The sequence below is a fragment of the Salarias fasciatus genome, chromosome 22 (genome assembly GCF_902148845.1).
Source record: "Salarias fasciatus chromosome 22, fSalaFa1.1, whole genome shotgun sequence".
Lineage (NCBI taxonomy): Eukaryota > Metazoa > Chordata > Actinopteri > Blenniiformes > Blenniidae > Salarias > Salarias fasciatus.
Window position 1 is genome coordinate 26683402 of NC_043765.1, and position 22303 is coordinate 26705704.

At 45.1% G+C, this 22303-nt stretch overlaps 1 protein-coding gene across 2 annotated transcripts; it reads right to left on the reverse strand.

Annotated features, from left to right (window-relative positions):
* Positions 1 to 516: 516 nt before the first annotated feature.
* Positions 517 to 17830, reverse strand: pdik1l (PDLIM1 interacting kinase 1 like). 2 transcript variants are annotated; one of them, XM_030120985.1, is made up of 3 exons: positions 17715 to 17830; positions 13722 to 14017; positions 517 to 6419 (listed from the first exon to the last, which is right to left on the reverse strand). In XM_030120985.1, the coding sequence occupies exons 2-3, from the start codon at positions 14004 to 14006 to the stop codon at positions 5676 to 5678; spliced, it is 1029 nt and encodes a 342-aa protein (XP_029976845.1). In that variant the 5' UTR covers positions 14007 to 14017; positions 17715 to 17830; the 3' UTR covers positions 517 to 5675. The 2 variants fall into 2 exon arrangements, with proteins under 2 accessions (XP_029976845.1, XP_029976846.1); XM_030120986.1 differs by lacking the exon at positions 17715 to 17830 and adding an exon at positions 17595 to 17713.
* Between the last annotated feature and the right edge of the window lie 4473 nt (positions 17831 to 22303).

The following is a 22303-nucleotide window of genomic DNA, read 5'->3' on the forward strand; positions in this document are numbered from 1 at the left end:
CTCTTCAAAATATCTTACAACGACATGAGAGCGAAAAAGAGTTGGGTAGAAAAGTGTGAGAGCGGAGGTTTTCGTCTGGCCGTGAGCTCAGTTCGTGGCGTGTTCTTCAAGTGTCGTCCGGTCGGACGCGGCGCCGGCGGTTCGGTCACTGAGCGGGTTCGGGAGGAATGTTGAAAAGAATGAATGTGACGGGTAAACACGGTAAGGCTGGTAAGTTACAGCTGGTAAGTCGTGTCTCTTCACTGGGTTACAAGACTATTAGAACCTGAACGCTGATTCTTATAATCTCTGATACTCTTAGCAATCCAGCGTAGCTAGCTTTAGAAACTGCTAATGCTAACATCAAGCAGCACTTTGGATTTCCAGTAGAGTGTTGAGAGTGAGCTAAAGCTAAAGCTAAAGCTAAAGCAGCTAGCCAAACAAATCTGAGCAGGACGAACTATCCAGTAAGCACTGGACCGTTCCACTGTAACTCAAGCATCTTCTCATAATTTGAGACATTTGTGACTAATGCTAATTAGAAGCCAGTTTAATTAGCTTGGCGCCTTATTCACTAAAATTCAGTGATTTTTTTTACTTTAAAATTTCATGTCAGATAATTAAGGGCCCCTGAAGGGACAAGTCAAGAGAAAACAAGTTCTAGTTTCTCACAGGATACAAGACTTTGGTGTCCACAGATTGGGACTGTTAGCATCAATAATTCTGTTAAAAAAAAAAAAAAAAAAAAAGTACGGTAATTAACAGGAAGAATCCGTCTCTGGAGCAGCAGGAATAACACTGATCTCTATGTGCAGCCAGAGTTCAGGGACCGTCTGCATATTACAAACCCGCAACCAAGATGTCTAATAATCTCACTTTATTCACTGCAGTATCACTAAAGTCACTGCTTTGGATCTGGAGTTCCCATAATCCTTTGCATCTTGAAGACACAGTCTCCCGTGTTGATTGCATAATCAGGAAATCTCTACCCGAGATGTCGGACGTCCCAATCTGTGAAAATCATTACAACTTCACCAAAGTCCTGTATCCCACGCAGATGACAATCATCACCTGTTAACACAAGAAACCAGGAAGTGGTCCTCCTGGTCACGTGTCCTCCTCAGGGATACAGATGGAAATACGCTACTTGTGTTGAGTGACAGTTCCTGGTTAGACGGTTTAAGATCCAATGTTCGACTCAATGAGATTATTCCTGCATCCTGGACAACTGTAGAGATTCACATTAAATGTATCTGTTTTCACACAGAATCTTTACTAAATCTGCATTTATTTTTTTCTTCCAAAACAAAAGAAGAGGTAAAACGAGCATGGTCTTAAGTAAATGCAGCACAAATTTGGATTGTCAAAGTGGTAAATACCCTCAGTTAGAAACACCCTAGAGTGAGGAATTCAGGTTTGAAACTCTTAAATCCTGAGGTAAACAAGCAGATTTCATTTTCCTCCAGCATCACGCCATCAGGCTTACACTCAAAACCCAATTGTTAAAGCATCTCAATCATATCGGCAGCTGTTCAAGTCTACATTCGTTCAGAAAATGTCTTTCTGTCTGTTTTCTTTGTACCAACAGAGTGAAGGACCGTGTGGTGTCTCCACTCTCTTGGCGTTTCATTACGTCCACCCATCATCAAACAGCAGCAGACTGGTGAAAGTTTCATTCTCATGCATGTGAGCAGCAGTTTTCTACAGGCAGTGTGGAGGGCAGCAGCGGTCTGCAGCTAGCTCTGTGTCGCGGAAACCTCGGCTCCCAGGCGTAAACGAGCCAAACGATGACTTCAAGTGGCGGTGTGCGTAGCGAGCTGGATGGATCCGACGTAGCAGCAAATCTCTCCTGTCATTAAAGGCGTAACAAACGGCTGAAGGCCTTCACAAACCGGGGTTTATCTCGTTCACCTGCAAAAACAACACTTTTAAATCTGGTATTGTTCAGCGAGTCCCTCCTTCATTGGTTCAATTTTCCAGCTTTTTCTGCATTCAGTGGTCATAAAACGGGATTTTTCTTTTCTTCATCCAGGTCATAATTCTTCAGGTTTCTCAAGTTTATCTATTAAACTTTATGCAGGTGGAAAAAGTGAGTGCAATGCTAAGCTAATAAACGCTGATTGGAGTCAGGAGTTGGCAAATCTGGGTCTGAATAGGTTTTCACAAGACTCATCTGTTGCTGTGAGCCATATGAGCTAAGAAGAGTTAAAGAGCTCCACCTGCAGCCACCTAAACGGTTCGTCAGCGCAGACTGTAGAACGCAGGGCGAGCTTTGGTGGTGGGAATAACAACCCAACTTCGTCTGGCTGGGTGAGTGTCTGTTTCCTCCACTAGTAACGTTGATCGTGAATTGTTCTCTGCAGCTTGTGTGTGTGGTTTCATGACAAAAACAAACCAACAGCACCAACTAGTGGCCTGGCATGATAAGCGGACGCTGTTTTCTGAAACGAAAACATAAAATCGGCGCGTCTTCATGGTAACCGGCCTTGGTTTAAAGGCTCACTTTCCAACCAGGATCAACGACGTCCGCGTGGTGTTGAGTGGATTTAATCAAACCGCATTCCATGTCCAAAAGATGCAGAAAATGAGGAAATTCTCGAAGGTTTGTGAACTTTGTGGCAGGCCTACTGAATATCTCTCTTCAGATTCTCCGTGACAGCCCATTTAAAGGTGGACAGACGTTCCTGAACCTTTAGCCCGGTGTGTGAAGGCCCTGCCGTTCGGGGTCACAGTGGAAAAGCCTCCTCCTCACCTCTACCGCAGACCCGTGTGATGAGAACAGTTTCAACATTCCTCCCTCCGCTCAGTGACTTACATGTCCAAGTTCCAGGATGTAGCGGAGCAGCTGGTACGTTACGCGAAGGCCCCGGATCGGGGTGGACATGACGGATGACCACAAAACCCCCGGGGGAGACTGGTTCCGTCTCCAGAGAAACCCCCCACCCCCCCCCCCTCCCCCCTCGTACCGGACGGACAGGACGACTGGAGCTGACCCACGACGGACACCAGCGTTTCGCTTACACCACATCACAAACAAGAGGCCGATCTACGATTAGCACTAGCACAGCGACTGTACTCACCTGTAGGTACATCACATCTCTTCAATGATTGACGGTCGACCGACGCCGGGAGGGGCGAAAATAAAAATAAACATCTGAGCAGTCACAGCAATTTTACACGACCAGCGATTCCCGGCTCTCGAAAACGGAGCGCGTGCGGCCGAATGTACAAGAACCTTGTTCGTCCCCCGTCGATCCTATACAGTATTTACACATGTGCAAAAAAAGGAACTGACAAATCAGAGGGTGAAATCTCGTCGACGACCCCACAAAGAGCATCGGTTTGGCAACCTCGGAGGAAGATCAGGCCGGAGAGGAAGCGTGGCCGCTGCCGACCTCACCTACCCGCCGGTTGCTCTTCAAGCCTGGAGGAGCCGGGCGAGCGACCCGCCGGTCCAAACTCGGCAGGACCCTCACGCCCACATTCTCAAATCTTTAATACTGCCGTCGCGGCGTTCTCTTTTTCACGGACTACCGATGAGTCAGACCTGGCGAAAGGCGTCGGGTTCGGCTCGTCTCGCCAGGCCTCATTCATCCCGGACCTTGACGGGGTTCGTGAGAACGCGGCGTCTGCCAATTCCGTCTGAGTGCAAACCCGGCGAGGCCGCTCCAGTGTGGAAACAACAACAACAACAAAATAAAGAGTGCAGGCAAATTCTTATCCTCGCATCATGACGACAGCTGGAGCTCAGCCGGGAGGAGGAGGGGAGATTAAAGGCCATCTTATTGAAACATGTTGGCAACAAGTTGAAGGAAGTCTGATTTCCTGCCAAGATTGTTTGGTTCTACTCGGTTCTTGTTTTTTTTTTTTTTTTTTAAAAAGTGCACACGTTATGAATGACCTGAAAGGCAAAACGGGGGTCTGGAGCGTGATGCTCTGCCAAGCGCTGCAACAACTTAATAGGCTTAGAATTAGCCTGTCGGAAGCATGAAGAAGGGGATTACTGTAAGATCCCGAGCCGGGGGGGCGACGGCCGGCGAGGGGAGATCCAGTTAAACGCCGCCGTCTGACGTGTCAGAGAGAACGCGGCGAGCGGCGGGGCGGCGTGCGAAGCGTCTTCTCGCTGCCTATCCGGAATCACAGGTAGTAAAGAGGAATAAATACAAACAGGTCAATTATTTTTGTTTTTGGAGAAAGTGCTTTAGCCAAATGAGTCGCTGAGTGATCTCAGGTGGAGATTCGTGTCGCTGTCGCTCGTCGCCGAGAGCAGGCGAGTTTAGGAAGTCACATTGAGTCCGGTGCCGCTTTATCAAGAGGTGGTCCGGATTCTACCCCTCGTTTCTGAAACCCGGAGCTGGTTTTCATTAGCAGCGACGACGCTGTGCTCAGACACCGACGCAGAAACATCCAGACGATAAACCGACTCACCAGCTTTTCTCTGCGTTTAGACGCCTCCATTAGAATTCATCAAGTAAAGGTCAGCCAACGATCATTTTCACTGTCAAGTAATCTGATTATTTTTTCGTTTAGTCGCGATCGGCAGGTGTGGAGGCATATCGGAAACTAATCGAGGCTGTTTGATTTCATTTCCTCACTGCTAACACTTTAGCCACTGTGATGCTAACGCTGCTAAGGAGCATCCATACGGAGTCATCCATCGGCAGGGCCGCACCAGAGAATTTTAAATCTACCATCACTGAATTACTCGATACGTTCTCGACCGTCTGTCGAGCACTTCGCCGTTACTGCTGAAGAAAACCAGTTTCTGAACACAATCCTGTGGGCTCGTTCAGTTCAGTATTCTAGTTTTTAAGGCTTCATAAAGGCGGGTCTGGATCCTCCGGATACATTCTGGTCAACAGGCCGGGGTGTGAGAGGGACCAGTTCTCTTATCTTGATGTCTGCAGAAGGGCGGGAAGAAGAAGAAGAAGAAAAACTGCCAACTGCGACCACTGGCTGATAAACCCGACTCCACCCATGTGTTCCAAAACGCTGACCAAACAAACAAAACAAAAACAAGCAGCTATTCCCCCCCCACCCCCCCTCCAAGACTGCTGAGCAACACGGACGTCGACGGAAGACGTTTGTCTACGAATACCATCGTACTGTTTATTTATTTATAATACCTGAGCGTTCGTTTCCGCATTTGATGCCAAAGTAGACTCAAATCTCGACGTGAAGATTTCTGCTGGTGGTTACGACCAGGCTGCAGCTGTTTTTGTTTGTTTTTTTTTAATCAAAGCCAGTAAACGGCTCTGAAACATTCCACCACAGACATTGTAAAAATCACAGGATGACGTCTCGTATTGCATTTAGTGAGAATTAGCACCGAGTCCGAGATGGTATTTGGAGACAAGCTGTCCGACCGTCGCTCTTTTAACTCAACGGCCTGGTTTTTTTTTTTTTTGTTTTTAGCTCTTCCGCCACGTTCCGGCGACGGCGTGGGGAAGAGAGTGGAAGCTGTGACGTGATTAGCCTGAGACGAAGCTGCAGCAGCAGTGGGAGTCACACCCGCCCCCCCCCCCCAGTGGATGAAGGTTGAGCCGAGGACCGGTTATTGTTCCCGACGCAAACACGATAAAACCCGTAGGAGGAGGTGGAGGAGGGGAGGAGGGCGGTGGGGTTGTTTTTAGAGGGAACTGTAGCGGATGTGTGCTTGGCGGCGGCGGCGGCGGCGTCCGGGGCCGGCCGGTCCCTCACGTGTCCCAGTCCAGCTCTCTGCACGCGATGCGGACCAGTCTGAGCTCCAGCTCGAAGGCGTCCGGCCGCTCCTGCGGGTTGGCCGACAGCATGTCCCTGATCAGCTGCTTCATGTGGCTGTTCATGCTCTTCTTCCGGGCGGGGATCAGCAGCTCCATCTTGGGGTTCTCCAGCAGCGCCTCGCCCAGCGGCACGATCTCCGAGCCCTGCTGGACGTAGCTGCCCAGCAGCTCCTTCTGCGTCTCCACGTCCACGAAGGTGATGCGCTCCACCATGGCCCAGATGATCACGCCCAGCGCGAAGATGTCCGCCTTGGCCGTGTAGTGGCCCTCCCACACCTCGGGCGCCATGTAGAAGTCCGTGCCGCACGCCGTGGACAGGAAGCACTTGTTGACGCTGGCGGGCTCCTCGGGGTTGAGCCCCGAGGCGGAGCACACCTTGCTCAGGCCGAAGTCGGCCACCTTGAGCGTGGGCTCGCCGGCGGCGCCGGCCGGCGTGCGCGCCTGCGAGATGAGGATGTTGTCCGGCTTGAGGTCGCGGTGGATGATCTGGTTGCGGTGGAGGAAGGCCAGGGCGCTGCCCAGCTGCAGCATGAAGCTGGTGTTGGTCTTGCGGCTGGGCTTGCGCGACAGCAGGTAGGCGTTCATGTCGCCGCCGTCGCAGAAATCCATGACGAACCACAGGTAGTAGGCACAGCAGGGGTCGAAGGTGATCTCGCCCTTCAGGGAGGTCTCCACCAGCTGCAACACACACACACACACACACACACACCCCAGAAGAACTCCTGTTAGACCCTGTTCACACAACACTTTTGAATTTGCGTTTGTTTGGCGTCTGTTTAAATGGAAGAAACATTTAAGACGAAGGAGTTTTCAAGTTTGTTTCACATGCAGTTCTCCTGTCTCCCTGAAGGGGGCAGCGCTGAGCACAGAGGTTTATAGATCAATTCAGAGTTCAGTTTCCGTTTCGGCCAAAGCTTCCAGAATGTCAGACCCAAGTTATGAGGAAGCAGTGACGACTCCATGAAGCATTCGGCGTTCTTCTGAGAAACTCAAAACTGACGTGAAAAACTCCGCCGTCCACGTTTTGTTTCAGATTTCATTCTCAATGCGAGTTGACAGGCGAGACATCATGAATGTAATGGCAGATTAAACACACGCACACACGCGCACACACACACAGGCTCTCTGAAAGACTCTGAGTCTCGCTGTGTGAGGAACTCGTCACTGGAAAGAACGCCGCTGATCTGCGATGAAAACATCAGATAAGACTTGATTCGTTCCACCTGGGGACATTCAGTCGTCCCGGCGGCGTCGCGCTGAAACAAAACGTCCTCGTCAATCAGGAAATGAACATATTTAGAGTATTTCCAGAGGATTAAAGGGGGTTTGGGTGATTCTTTGAGACTCCAGCGGCGTTGCATGACCTGTCGCTTGACTGCGACCTTTAAACACAAACTTATCTTTTCAAACTACCAAATTATACGTCAAAGTATTGGATTGGAGCTGAACATGTGACTAGGATAACCTCCACTCACACCAGAGGCGTTACAGACTCTGTGTCCCAAACAGAGACCAAGTTCGAGCTGCAGGAAAGGCAGTGAGGCCGGAGTGAAATTACAAGCGCTGTTGAGATGGTGGTTTAATGGACGTCAACCAGATAAAAAAAACTTCAATTCAGAGCTTGAGACCTTAAATACCTCATTTTTAAGCTGGTAAGACGACGAGGCTGGTGTCGAATTACAAGCACAAACGCTGGGTTGTATTTATCAACGATGGTTTTCAGGATTAAAAAAGACCAGCTGGGACTCTGAAGCTGAACTCCGAGTCTTTGTTAGCTCTGCGTTCAGTCACTAGTGGAGTCTCTGAACCGACGGATGGCAGACTGAACACAGAGACACTGGAAATAACGCTCAGCCAGGGATTTCACACTCCTAGTCCCTGAAAAATCACCTGATCGCTCATCTATCAATAACCTTGAAGGGGAATAAAATCCGCTTTGCAAATATCTGACCAAGAAATGAGGAGATCTTCAAACTGAAGTCCGAGTTTTCAGGAATCTAAATGTCCTCGGATGTTGGAAACATTTCGACACCTGTTGGTCAGAACTTCTGACGCGCCCATAAAAGACGCAGGTCTGAATGTTTAATTGAATCATTCCCAGGTCTGGGCAGAATAAAAGGACATAACCTGACCGGTTAAAAAAAATGACATTTAATAAAGGATTTAGATCAGAACAGCAGGATCAGGACTCAGTTTATAAAGAGTATAAAGTGTTCAGAGAGCTCAGCTTCTGCCTGAGGATGAACACATGATGACATTCCTGAAGACGAACATGCAAACTCCCAGTCAGGAACACAAGCTGCCTTATTTAGACCTTATTTAAAGACAAGAAATTCACTTTTTGATGGAAATTATTGAAAAAAATTTATTTATTTTTTTGTTATAAAAGCAACCTCAAAAACAAGCAGGACTAGTAGTTAAAGAGAATCTGAAAAGAGAAACATGTTTTGTTTTGACTTTTCTTGAATTAAAAAAAAAATAATAATTTGTCTAAATGTTGACTTCAGTCTAGTTTTCTTATAAATTTGAATTTGAACTAGGGCTGGACAAAATTTCGATATCAATATATACCGCGCTATATTTTTATTCCATAACGGTGATATGAGTTTTAAACACACTTTCGATATAGTGCATTACAGTATGCGTGTCACAATCATTAACTGCTGTTCACGGCGCCGCTGATTCAAGCCGAGCAGGAAGTACGGAGAGTGATCAGTGCTCTGCAGCCACAGCGGGCCGTCCTCGGCTCAGGCTACAAGCTGAGCTCCACCGCGGTGAGTTTGAGCTCCAAAATGAGAACTCGTGATGTAAACGCGACTGAACAAGCTTCCACGAGCTAATTTGTAGCCACGAAATAATAAATCGTGCGCACGAAATATTAACTCGTGGCCACGAATTGGGTTTATCATTCACTGAACAGTCTGTTAAAGTTAGCAGCATATTGACAGATGCGGACTTTCGGTCTCAGTAACTCTTTAACTAAACGTCAGTAACACACACAGGGCGCCTCCATCCCATCGCTGTGAGCTGGACGACATGCTACAAGCTCATTGTCATTAAAAGTATCAGTCTATCAAGCAGCAGAAGCAATATTGTTTTCGATTAGCAGCCGGTGGAGCTGCGGGGTTCAGGGAGCGTCTACAATTTACAAGACGCTGCAACAGTGAAGACAAACACCACAAAAAAAACAAAAAAAACAAACAGTACAGGGATTCGCTGCAGTGTCACCATAATCACTACAACCTGAAGTAATCTGTACTTAACCTTAGTAATTCTAAGCACTTTTATTTTTATAATAAAAACTGTGTTGTAGTTTAGACTAGCTATTACTATTGAAAAGGTGAGTGTATGGCAGTTAGTTCAATCCCCTGTCCCAGTAATATTTGTTTGTTGTTGCTCACTCTTGTTTCTGTTTATTGCAGTAATTCTGAGCACTTTTGTTTTTCTTCCTGGTTGAAGCACCTTTGTTTGAATCCATAACAATAACATAACTGTATTTAAGTGTAAAGTTAAAGCTATTTATATTGAAAAAGGTGAAACTTGCGTTTGTATGACAGTGATTTCATATTTCTTAAATAAAAGGTAAACATTTAATTTATTGTAGTTTTTATTTCTAAAATGTTTTACTGGAGGAGCTTCCTGGATAAATCATTTCTAGTTTTACGGGTAGTACATTATATGCATGATTCTTAACAGTTTTTCTGAGGCTTTTGTATTATTTATATCGATATCGGAATTATATCATATCGACCGAAATTAAGACCTTTATCGTGATAACATTTTTGGCCATATCGTCCAGCCCGAATTTGAACCGTAGCACAGGTTCAGGTTTCCTGAGAAAAACCCCCTCCAGGATATTTAATTAAAAAAAAAAAAAAACAGACACCACTGAAGCCGAGTGTGTGTGGTGCATTGAGTGTGTGTGGTGCGTTGAGAGTGTGTGTTGCTCTGTTCCTGCTGTAAACAAGGGCTGCTAATTGTTGGACATGCCGCTCGCCAAACCCTGACCCAGAAAGACCAGACTCAGCTGGTGCGGCCAGATAATTCAGCCCCATTATCGTCATCTTCATCATCACCATCATCATCATCGTCATCTCCTCTGTGAGCCGGAGTGGAACATTACAGAGCAATAAAAAAAAAAAGAAAAGAAAAGAGCTGGGAATGAAGGGGATTCTGGGAAAGTGTCCAACGCCAGCGCTGCAGAAAACTGAATGAGAGCTGTCACAATGGCGGCGAGGGGAGCGCCCAGGCCGGCCATCGGCGGGGAGAGCCGCTCCGAGGCCGACCAAGCTCCACCGAGACCGCCGGCCCCCTGACCCGGCTCCAGGTCCTCCTGAGGAAACGCCGCTCTTCAACCGGCTGGAATCGACTGCACTTCTCTTTTAAAAACAGACTTTTATTTTGGAAACCGCGACTGACAACTGACGGACACTTGCTTGAGAAATGAGTGGAGGAACGCTGAACTTCAAGTGTCTGGTGACCAGAGGTGTCAAACGTAAGGCCTGCAGGCTGAAACGGGCCTGGAAGAGGCTCCAATCCGGGACGCTGAAACCACCAGGAAAACTGTGGATATTTCAGAACAAATTAGATTTTCGGCAAGGTTCCATTAAAACGGGCTTCATGATAAGAGCGTCCTCATTTTCTGGAGTAAAGAGTTTGTTTTTTTAAATACAGGTATATATTTTGGATATATTCAACAGTCTCGATTAAAAATCCCCATTTTGCAGAAGTTTGTACTTAAAGGTTACTATTGTGAACTCAGAATAAGCAATCAGCATTACGACCATTTAATTAAACTGGGAGCTCCTCTTTAATCCAGAACCAACACTTTAAAAAAGCCAATAGCCACAATTCTAGACGGTAATCAGACCTCAAAACACAATCAGATTATCAGATTTCATGGATTATGTATCAAAAAATGCGTCATCAAGAGTAAAGCAAACAGAAGTTTCCCTGTCAGCACAGGATCCAGTTGAATTCTTGACGCCGCCGGAGTTAAAGTCGTCCTCTGAGGCCTCGCAGCGAGTCTCCATTACGAGGCGTGACGACACCAACGCCCGTCACACCAGTCCCGTCATAACAAGGCTCATTGTTAACCAGCTGGAAACCAGTTCCACCGGCCGGCCGTGTGCCGCCGCCGCGCCGCAGATCAATATTTCTACACAGGAAAGAAATCAGAAAGCTTCACACACACACACACACACACACGCGCGCACACACACACGCACACACACGTGACGCCGGCTGAATTGTTGAGTAAGCAGGAAATGGACGAGTGGATTACACAATGGGAACACTTCCCCGCTGGTGAAACGGCGAACTGAACAGTCAGATGACAGTCTGATCGACGATCCAAAGCTCATCAAGCGACGAGACGCTCAGCGTGACGACATCTTCCACCACGGACCTGACAGGCTGTGATCAGAACCTGACTTTATCTCAGTCCACAAACACTCGACAACCGCTGGTTTGAGGAACTCAGAACACCAGATAACTCTTAAAAACAGAAGAATCTGATTCGTCCTTTAACCACCAGGTGGAAATGTCTATTCAGAGACATTTATTCTGAATAAAGAGGATTTCTGAGCTGCATTTCAACCCTTCAGTGTCAACGATGGATGATGAGACAGAAACGACGCACAGGCTGTGGTTATCGTTTGAAGGACTTTATACATGCAGGATGTTCAGTTTTGGGGGTTTTTACATATTGCATTATAAGACAGTACTACTCCACTCAATTTAGCGTCTCGTTAACAGTTCCAGTCGCCAACGACTCACTGATGTACGAATCAAAGACAATCAACTCAGGAGCCAAACAAAACACCACAACTATTAGATTTAAGAACTTCAAAAGGTTTGATTTAACATTCAGGGTCAGCCATTAATAAAGAACTACTCTTTGTCAGGAGTTTACAAACTCCTCTGAGAGTCCAGCAGGAGCGCAGACGCGCATAATTATGTGGTATTTCAAAGCAGGTAAATTCAGGTCTGATTCTTTTCACAGTAAACTCATGAGTCACAGTGAAAATGAAAGCAGTTTTACTTCTTAGAGCCACATTCCCTGAAAGTCCACTTTACTTTCGCATACCTAATCCTGAGCACTGAAATCCCACAAATCCTCTCTGCTTCGGCACAGACTGGACAGCACCTCCAACATCTAGTGTCTGTAATTTGTCACCAGCTTCAACCTCTCGCTACACTCCTCACACTCTGCTCTTGCTGGCGATGGGCTCCTCCGTCACGGCCTGGCCCGACAGCAGAAAGTCGTTTATCTTACCTTTATTTCCTCCTTTCCCTTCCTCATTAGGAAAGGTCAGAGTACAAAGGCTCTGGGGAAAGACCTGTTCCATAAGTCAACACACATCAAATGTCTCGGCAGTGTCGTGTGAGGTGAAAGTCGAGCCTTCCTGCTTCCGGTTCTGGTCTGAACGTGACGTGAAATAATAAAATACACTCAGGTCAGGGAGTCTTACGGTTAAACATTAACTCACTGCAGAAACAAGCTCTCAGGTCGGCACGTGAAGATGGTAAAACATTACCAACACTGAGGTGATCAGAACAGACAAAGGCCTTTCCGATCGGTACCGAGATAGAACAAACTCAGACGTACGATGATCCTGATAACTGTGGCGTTGCCCCATCTGGTCAGCCCGTTTCAGCGCTCGTCTCTCTTCTGGAGCATGTGTCTCTCTTATCTGCTGTGGCTGTCCAGGACTTGACGTTCTGGTTGTTCCTGCCGCAGAGCCGCTGCTGGTCTTATCGGCAGGACTCTGACACGCTGGGTCTGGCCTGCAGACGCCAGTTGATGCCCTTTTCAACTGTGTTTCAGACATAAAATCCTTCATAGGACGCTTTCCAAAACCTTTAAATGATCCTGGTTCTGACAGACTCATTGGAAATGCTTTAATCATGAGGCGTCTCGGACTCTCGGATCTTCAGGTTATGGTCTTTTCCTCGTCTCTAAATACAGGACAACTGTCCAAAGTGAGGACTTTTTCATATTCTGAAGAACTGAGGGCAATGCAGACTACCTGCAGAGTTAAATCAAGCTTAAGACCTTTGTTCTAACAAATTTTTATTTACAGATTTACACCGTTATTTAATTGTACCGAATCCAGAACTTTTATAGGTACCGACCGAATCTCGTCTACCGAGTACCGGCGAGAAAGAGCTCCAAAGTACAGATCTACTTTTCAAAATAAAAAGCAGATTACGCTCACTGTGGTGGTAAAACTTCTAATCTTAGGAAGGTCCTGGTTAAGAACAAGATTTTCTCAAGACTGAGGAGTGAACAGCCTCAGATCTACGCGACAACTCATGTATTCAGCATGGTTAGCATGCTAGCATCCGTTGGATCGCTAGCATCTGTCAGCTTCCATGAGCGACTTGTCTGAGCCACCAACAAATCAACCTTCCACATAAACACATAAAAGCATAGAAAACTGGTACCGATTCCCAGGTACCGGGTCTTGGTATCAGATCAGTTCAAATGTGAACGGTACCATCCCTATACACTCCTGTATGTAACTTAATCACTCTTGGAACTTTTAATTATCAATATTTCCTAGTAGTCACGTGTTTTTTATCATTATGTGTATCGATTCATTTAAATCTTTACCTCTACTGCTGAATTTCTGGATTGTATAGAAACCTTGTCAGTAATCTCCAAACCCAACGTCTCCATACAATATCCTGGTATCATATTTACTCAGAGATATGGAGACCATAAAAAAACATGGCGTCATCAGCAAAGAAACAAACTCTGCTCAGTCTAACCTTAAACCTCACTTCTGGACTTTACTACGCTCCGCTCCGACGATATCTAAAGGATCTTTTGAGACACGGCGCACCTTTAAAGCTGCTTCAAAAATATTTCTCTGGGAGCTATCTCCTGAGATCTCTTCCTGGTTTCAAATGGAATGCCTCACGCTGACGGAGGCTTGTAATTCAAGAGAGTCGTGCGGAACCCTGGCTCCTCACCTCCAGGTAGAGCGGCGAGCTGGAGCCGTGGCTCATCCTCTGGGCCAGCTGGTCGCGCTGCAGGATGCACTCCTCCAGGTGGATGACGTTGGGGTGCTGGCTCTGGATGCTGCTCAGGGCCCAGAACTCCCGCAGGGCCAGCTCCACATTCTCGGGCGAGTGGCAGCGGATCTTCTTGACCGCCACGCGGGCGCCCGTGCGCTTCACCGCCGCCTCATAGACCACGCCGTAGCTGCCGCGCCCCACCTCCTGGATCAGCTCGTACTTCGGCTGGCTGCTGACCATCCTAGTCCTCACTGTGGACACGAGACGCCGGGGTTAGGAGACGGAAAGGACGGGAATACACAGAGCCAGCCAGCTGCTTCTCACCAGGACTCACTCACATGAAGATCCCCACCCTCCAGACTCACATGAAGATCCCCACCTTCCAGACACACTCATATGGAGTTCTTGAAGTCTTAGCCCTTAGCCCTAGCCTGGGAGCCATACTCCTCATGACCTCGGTTGCCCGTGGCGACCCCGTCTGGAAGTACAGCCGGCCTATCTCCATCCAGAGCAGCTGCTTCTACACAGGCCTGAGACGGGCCGTAAAAATTCCTCCACACAGGTTTGATGCCAGGGAAAAAACCCACAAATGAAAACGAGCACCAGAACACACGTCCACATCGCGGTGCGCATGTTGTGCAGTAGCAGCGCTTTCAAAAAGCTCCACCATGGAAGCCAAGTGCTTGTAATTTGGCACCAGGCTCAGTGCTGATATGAGGAATACGTGATCTCTCTGGAAAATTTCACACACAGTAAAAGGTGGAAAATCCAAACAACAGGCTCCTGACTCCTGCGTGACCCCGCATGACCTCTCAGCCCTTTAATTACACGTCTGTCCAGACCGAAGCAGCTGCTTTCTGAAGGTGTGTGTGAGGTCAGCGCTCTGGATTCCTCAATCGTCTACGTGTTCCTCCTGCACACACCGTCGTTCATTCCTCTCAGATTTATTGCCACCTTCGGGGGAGACGCAGTATTAGACAGCGAGTCGTCCACTCGTCTCCCAGAGGGTCGATTTTCACAAAAGACAACCTAAAAAGTTGCGACGGCTTTCCCAAAGTCATACAAGGTATCTAGATTAAGATCTCTCACCTTAAAATGGTCTTATTCTGGTTAAAACTGTCTTTTTTCACCAAAATTACTGTGAAAATCCACATTTCATCTTCGCTTCTAGTTTTCGATTGTCGTTTCGTAACAAGCGATATGATTGGTTGAGAAAGACCATGTGGTTTGTCTTTGATATTTGATCCAGCAGGAGATTTAAAATGAATGAAAATAAACAACAAAGGGTACTTTGGTGAAAGCGATTTATTTACACAAAAAAAAAAGCCAAAACTACTGCCATTTTTCATGTCCAGTTTGATATGCAGAAAGCATTAAAATGCACCGTTGGGGTCTGATTCTATTCCTGCTGCATGTCAGCCACCGAAAACTCTCTGGACACCCTGTCAAATGTTTTGGACGCCTTGAAACGCCAATTCCACCCAACAGTGGCGGGAGACGAGACCCGACGCTCAGCGAGAGGACGTCCCAGGAGACCCCGGGGCCTCACACACCGGAGCCGCCCCGTTAGAACCCGACTCCCCACAACACTGCAGATGGATTCAGTTACAGGCGTCTTTGGTTACGGTGCTGAGGCGTTTACGAGTGAGCGGCCTCATGCGGCGCGTCCTGCGACCCGCTGCACGGCGAGCGAGGACCGGCGGGTACCGGCGCTCTGCATCCTGCAGACCCACAAGTTTCAGCCAAGGCGACTGATGCTGAGGAACGGCAAACAGTCAGGAGCAGCACATTTAATCCACATATTAATTTATTACAACGAATAAATTCACGTTCTGGCTGTTTATTTCTAATATAAATTAAAAATTGTATTCATACAGATTTGTGTAAATATGAATAAGTTTTATTATTTAGTTTTATTTTGGTCAAAACACTCAAAATCCACATAAATATTCACGTAACATAATTTATAATAAATATTTTCAAATAATTTAAAACATTTAATGAGTTTAAAATATCTTTCAATTTGAGTTTTCACATAAAACATATTTCTACTAAGGCTGTCAGAGTTAATGGCATTGAGATTAATTAATGTAGGAATGAATAAAGATCAAGATTAATCACATAATCAGGCTTTTTTTTCCATTTTGAAAACTGTATTTTTAACAGACATTGGATTAAGTTGGTTGACATGGCACTTTATTTTGAAATTCTTTCTCTGTGTTTGGTTCTCTGCAGGAAGTTGCATTACTGACACTTCAACGACGACTTTAAATCCAACTTTGGAACTGATGGTTTGGACTGATGAATGAGATACGTTACGGGCTGAAAACTGCCTTCACATGCAGAACAGCACTATTCAAAACATGCAATACAAAGCCTGCTTAGTCACAATTTTAAATATTAATGTTTAGATGGGCCTAATTTTTTTTACAAAACTTGTAATGAAACTTTCCAAAATATATCGTTATGATTTGAAAAAAGAAATAATTTTAAGAAATTGACACAAAAAAGGAATTTGTGCAAAAATTTCTATTTTGAAGATCCATTTTCAATTAAATTTCAAATATTGCAGTTTTCTTGAAATATTCTATAAGCATGTGTTTACATGTCATACTAAATATTCAAATTAAAAAATGCACAGAAAAATAAAAATTAATCTTCAAAGTGTACATCCTGGGAATTGGTTAAAACATGAAAAACACATTTATCTCATTAATAATTTAAACACAGCGCATTCACTTAAGCTGCCGTGTAAAACTGGACAAACAAGAATCCTTTAGAATCTTATTTATTGCAGCTATAAAGCCTGTAACATATTGTAATCATACATTACAGCCCATTTGTATGATAGTGTACTCACACATGCCCCGAAGAACTATTTCCTTCATTTACTTGTGGTGTGGTAAAAGTGTTTTTCCTCAGTTAACAAGGCGACAGAACTATTTAAAAAAAGCTGCATTTCCACAGAGACGGAATCACAACATTCTTGAAAAGTTCCACCTTGAGGGCCAGTTTCAAAAAGCTGCCTTTTCACTTGCTCTGACCCCTGTTGTCAAGCAAACTGAAGCCCAAAATGTGAATAAAGTTTTCAGTTTTCACTTGTCAACATCATGTAAACAGAGCCGAAATGCCACAAAAGCCTCCACAGTATTAAATAAACAAGCATTGTGGTAAATGATAGTTCTGAAGATGCTGACACCAATTGGGGGAAAAAAAAAAAACTTGAATAGATTGTTAGTTTTGAGACTTTTGGTGAAGTAACAGTGTTCTTTCTCTTGGCCCAGTGAGACGTGACTGCATCATAACAGAAGCTTCCAGTAGTTTCCTTCCACCTGACCCTCCACAGAAACTTCAGCTGTCCAGACACAAGTTACAGCCTGCTCCACGTGAGCTTCATCCCCCCACAGCTCCACAAACACAGGCTGAAACATCCCGGAAAGTATCCGGACAGAGAGCGTCCGGACACGGAGGGAGGAAGGAAGCCCGCCCGCCCTCCCCGCATGCTAACCGTGCTAATTAGCTGATTGGCTACGAGGCAGCGGCTCGGTGGCCTGGCGGGGCGGAGAGGAGCGGAGCTAACAGCGGCTAACAAAGAGTCCGGCTCCCCGCAGCTCCCCGCAGCACCGCGGCACCCCGCTTATGTAAGCCGGAGACAGCGCACGTTCCCCCGGCCGCGCTGTGCACACGGAGCAGGGGCACGCCGGAGCATGGCTACTGACAGGTTATTGTCCTGGGCGTGCGTGTGTGCGCGTGCGCGTGACGGAACACACACACACACACACACACACACACACACACACACACACACACACACACACACACACACACCTGGAGCCGAAGTGGCCCCAGCAGACGGGTCAGTGCGGCGCAGGTACCGGGACAGCCGCGGCAGGTCCCGGGAGCCGCCGCCGCTGCAGGTGCCGGGCCGAGCCGCCGCCGCTCGCCTACCTTCGAGTCGCTTGTCCCGGGTTCATTTGTTGTCCTCCTCGCTCTCCCTGGCAGCCATTACCGCCGCACACGTTCCGCTCGCAGCTTTTGTCAAACACTGGACGACGTGAGGAGCGCGAGAGCGTCACAGCGTCAGGGGCGTCAGAGCGCGAGAGCGTGCAGCCGACGCTTCCGGCGCGGCTTTTCAAAATAAATGACACATTTTTTAAAGTAAATCCATTGAAAAAGATTGAAAAGAAAAAGCATTCTTTATGAAGCTGACATGAATATTGCCACTGTATTTGAAGAGGGTATTTTATTTTGGATGTGCATTTAACAAAAAAATACATTCAAACACAGTTATAGACTCATTCATGCAAAAAGAATATATTGTTTTCATTTTCTAACACAGATCATTAAGTTTCTGAAGGAACTTCATGTTAAACATGTCAATCATAAATGATCCAATAATCCTTTTTCTATGCTACTTTTCAGCAATAACATTTTAGCAGTTTTTTTAGTGTTCAGGTATTAATTTAGTTTGTATTCAAATTAACAAAATAATTTATTATTTTTATTATTATTATTATTATTATTATTATTATTATCATCTTATGTGGATTTATTTGAAAAATGTATGTGTGTGTGTGTGTGTGTGTGTGTGTGTGTGTGTGTGTGTGTGTGTGTGTGTTTAAAATAGCTGTATATGTTTACCTTTACATAATGGATATAATTCACGTGATAAAACACAACTACATCATACAGTTGTTGTAATATAATTTATTCACACATATAATGAACATCTTTATTGATTTCTACACACATAAACTCAAAGAAATTGTTGTTCCACGTGTTCACTTTGAAAATGTTTCCTCAAGAGATATGAAGATAATTGTAGCTTATTTTGAAGGGAAATGCTTTAACTTCCGGTGTAGTTCCGTGCTGATTTTTGTCAATTTGATGCTTCCAGAGAAGCGCAGACAGCCTGATTCAGACCCCTGCACCCCACCCCATCCCCACCCCAACCCCTCAACTGAACTGTCACTTTCAAGGGGAGGGTCCCACAAACTTATGCAACAAAAACACACACGCGTTTTATTCTTTTAAAAAGTACTATTTTGTCATGTAAAAAAAAAGAATAATTTCATATATTACAAACAAAAAATAGAAATTGTTATATATCACGTTATTCTTTTTAAATGATACTCCTCAAAAATTGTTATTATTATTATTATTATTATTATTATTATTATTATTGTTATTATTATTATTATTATTAATATTATTATTATTATTTGTTATTTTTATTTTTATTATTATTATCATTTTCATTGTTGTCATTGTTGATGATGTTCACGATTATCATCATCACTATGATTTGGTCTGAGACAAATAAAAATGGGACAGTACGTAGCAGGTATTACACAGTGGCGGTCTACAATTTAGAGGTGCCAACTTGGATCGATGCATTTATATGTACGAAACCCATGGCAGGTGAGCACTGTGAGCCTTTGAGCAAGACCTCTGGTCACCACATCTGAGCAGAAAGGATTCCCTCAAGCGGAGGTATGAAGTATGGTCAGTCAGGTCAGAGAGGTGTGGTGGCTGGAGGAATCAAGCTGGTCAGGTCAGTCAATCTGAAGAAGAAAATAAACGGTGTCCACCAAGTCTCCTCCTCTGAGTCTGGTTCTGCAGGCTTCTTCCTGTTCAAAGGTAGTTTTTCGTCTCTTCTCCTTTACTTGTTCATGAGGAGTTGTCAGTTATTCTCTCTAAAAGTGCCTTCAGATCACTGTGTTCTCTGGAAATAACATCGCATTGAACTGAAATGAATTCCACTGAAGCTCCAGTCTGTCAGATGCTGAACTTCCTCTCTGTTGGTTGAACATTTGTGCACTCAGGACTCCAGCGCTCTCATCTTCCAGCATTGCACCCTGCCCTCATACTTTTAGTCCGGATCCTGGTTCGAGATATGCAGCTGTGGACGTTGAGCCCATCTAAATAAAGATGGCAGCCCCTCCCCTCCCAAACACACCCTCTTCATATCTCCTGGGTTCAGCCTGCAGGCTTTCCTCTCCAGGTCATCACTCGATGCTGATTTGTCAGATATCTTGCTTTCATGTAGGTTTCCTCTGGATTTTGCTGGAACCATTCATGTAAATATCTGTGGGGCCGTGCATGTGTCATGTGTCAATACAGAGGTTATGTATATGTCTCAGTATTTGTGAAAAGAAGTCACCTTTCTCAGTTCAAACTGATTTTTGGAGGTATAAATGAATACTTGCACATGTTCACACAACTAGGGATGTGCGAGTACCGATACCAGGTATCGGTATCGGGCCGATACTGGCCTTATTTCAAGGTATCGGGTACTCGTGAAGGCTACCGATGCCAGCCGCCGATACTCACGGCAAGAAAACCCCACGCGTAGTAAGCCCTCCTCACCAGCAGTTGGCGGTAGTGCAACCAAATGGGATGCAAGCTGCCGACAAACATGAAGGAGGAAGAAGCTCCTCTCTGGAGCGCTGACAGGCGCAGGGCTACACTGCAGCGGGCTGATTCTCCATGAGTCACATCCAGAGCAGAGACAACAGGAATGAATCCAGAACGGCTGCTCGTCTCACCAAAACTCCGCCGGTGTGGAAATTCTTTTATACAAGTGAAAACGAGCCGAGCTTTGCAGAATGCTAACTCTGCAATGCTAAAATTGCTAAAGGAGGTGCGCGATGTTGTTCATTTACCACTAGTAATTTGTTGAAACACCTCAGGGCGAAGCTTGTGGACGAGAGTCTGACGCTGTTGTGCTGGAAAAAAGAAAACTCCGGCAGCAACTCGACGCAAACTCTGCAGAAGACCGAGAAACTGAAGAGCAGAGATCCGAGAGCAGCACAAATAACACGAGCAACTCTTTAAACTCAGGGGTTTTTCTATCTTTGACTTTAGTTCATAAAAAAATCATTAAAATTAGTACATTTAAAAACCTTAGTTTATGTAAAGTGTAAAACTCAGAGAAATTGTTTTATCTTGCACTTAATTTCATTTAAATAAGTGCAAACTCAGAGTTGCTTGTTTTATTTTTCAGACTATTATTTTGGACTTAAACGTAGTGGCTGGGCTGCCTTTTTATTGGAAATAAAATTCATTTTCAAAAATAATCTCATTGCATTATTTTACATTTTATGTATATAAAGTATCGGTATGTAAGTATCGGTATCGGTGAGTACTGAAGATGAAGTACTCGTACTTGGTATCGGTCTGAAAAAAAGTGGTATCGCACATCCCTACACACAACAAAATCTTTTTTTTTTTTCATGCTCCTAGTTTCTGTACTTTGAAGTCTTTCGGTATGGATAAGCTGAATATCACAGGAATCTATCCTCATGGTTACATGTACAGCATCAAGCTGATAGACGTGAAGTTTTGTCTCACAGTTTATGGAGTTAACTTTCCATCCGCCGGGCCAAGAAAGGAGCGCTCCTCTGTTTCTTTACCACATCTGTTAGCTGTTAACATTAGCTGAACTTTTTAACTACTAATGTTAGCTGCTAATGCTAGCTAAACTTCTTAGCTGCTAATGTTAGCTGAACTTCTTAACAGCTAAAGCTAGCTGCTAATGTTAGATGAGCTCCGTAGTTGCTAATGTTAGCTGAACTTCTTAACTGCTAATGCTAACTGCTAATGTTAGATGAGCTCTATAACTGGTAATGTTAGCTGATCTTCTTAGCAGCTAATGTTAGCTGCTAATGCTAGCTAAACTTCTTAGCTGCTAATGTTAGCTGAACTTCTTAACTGCTAATGCTAGCTGCTAATGTTAGATGAGCTCTGTAGCTACTAATGTTAGCTGAACTTCTTAACTGCTGATGCTAGCTGCTAATGTTAGATGAGCTCTATAACTGCTAATGTTACCTGATCTTCTTAGCTGCTAATGTTAGCTGCTTATGCTAGCTAAAATTCTTAACTGCTAATTTTAGCTAAGCTTCTTAGCTGATAATGACAGATGAATGTCTAAACTGTTAATGTTAGCTGATAATGTTAGATGCTAATGCTAGGTAAGCTTCTTAACTGCTAATTTTTGCTGGACTTCTCAGCTGCTAATGTTATATGCTAATGTTAGCTGCACTTCTTAGCTGCTAATATTAGCTAAAGTTCTTAGCTGCCCATGTTAACTTCTAATGTTAGCTGGTAATGTTAGCTGAACCTTCCACACCGATGCTCTGCTGTGTCGGTTTGGCCTGTAACTGAAAGGAAAACACGAAAACATTCAAAATCCCCCCCCCCCCCCAAAAAAAACAACAACAAAAAACCACAAGATTTCTCCATGTTCAATGTTTATTTCCTCATAGTTTTACAGCACAAATCACTTTAGTCACAGCCTGAGGTTTGGTTGGTTGAAATCATAAAACTGCAATATCTGTAGAGAAGAACCCTGAGTCATCAACATGTAGAAAAACAATCAATCAATCAATCAATCAAGTCAAAACCAACAAACAGAATCCAAACATTCCTGATGTTTCACTCTCACGTGAGAAAGTCTAAAGTGTTATCAGTATCAGCTACGATCAATTCATTATAAAAAGACCGGACAAGCTTAGAAAACACATTTTTGAGGTAGG

Excerpts from the sequence above, each read along its gene's own strand:
- pdik1l (XM_030120985.1), bottom strand. The coding sequence starts at position 14,006 with ATGGTCAGCAGCCAGCCGAAGTACGAGCTGATCCAGGAGGTGGGGCGC. Across the intron at positions 6,420-13,721 it reads GCTCGCCGCTCTACCTGGAG|CTGGTGGAGACCTCCCTGAA; the intron begins GTGAGGAGCCAG and ends TGTGTGTTGCAG.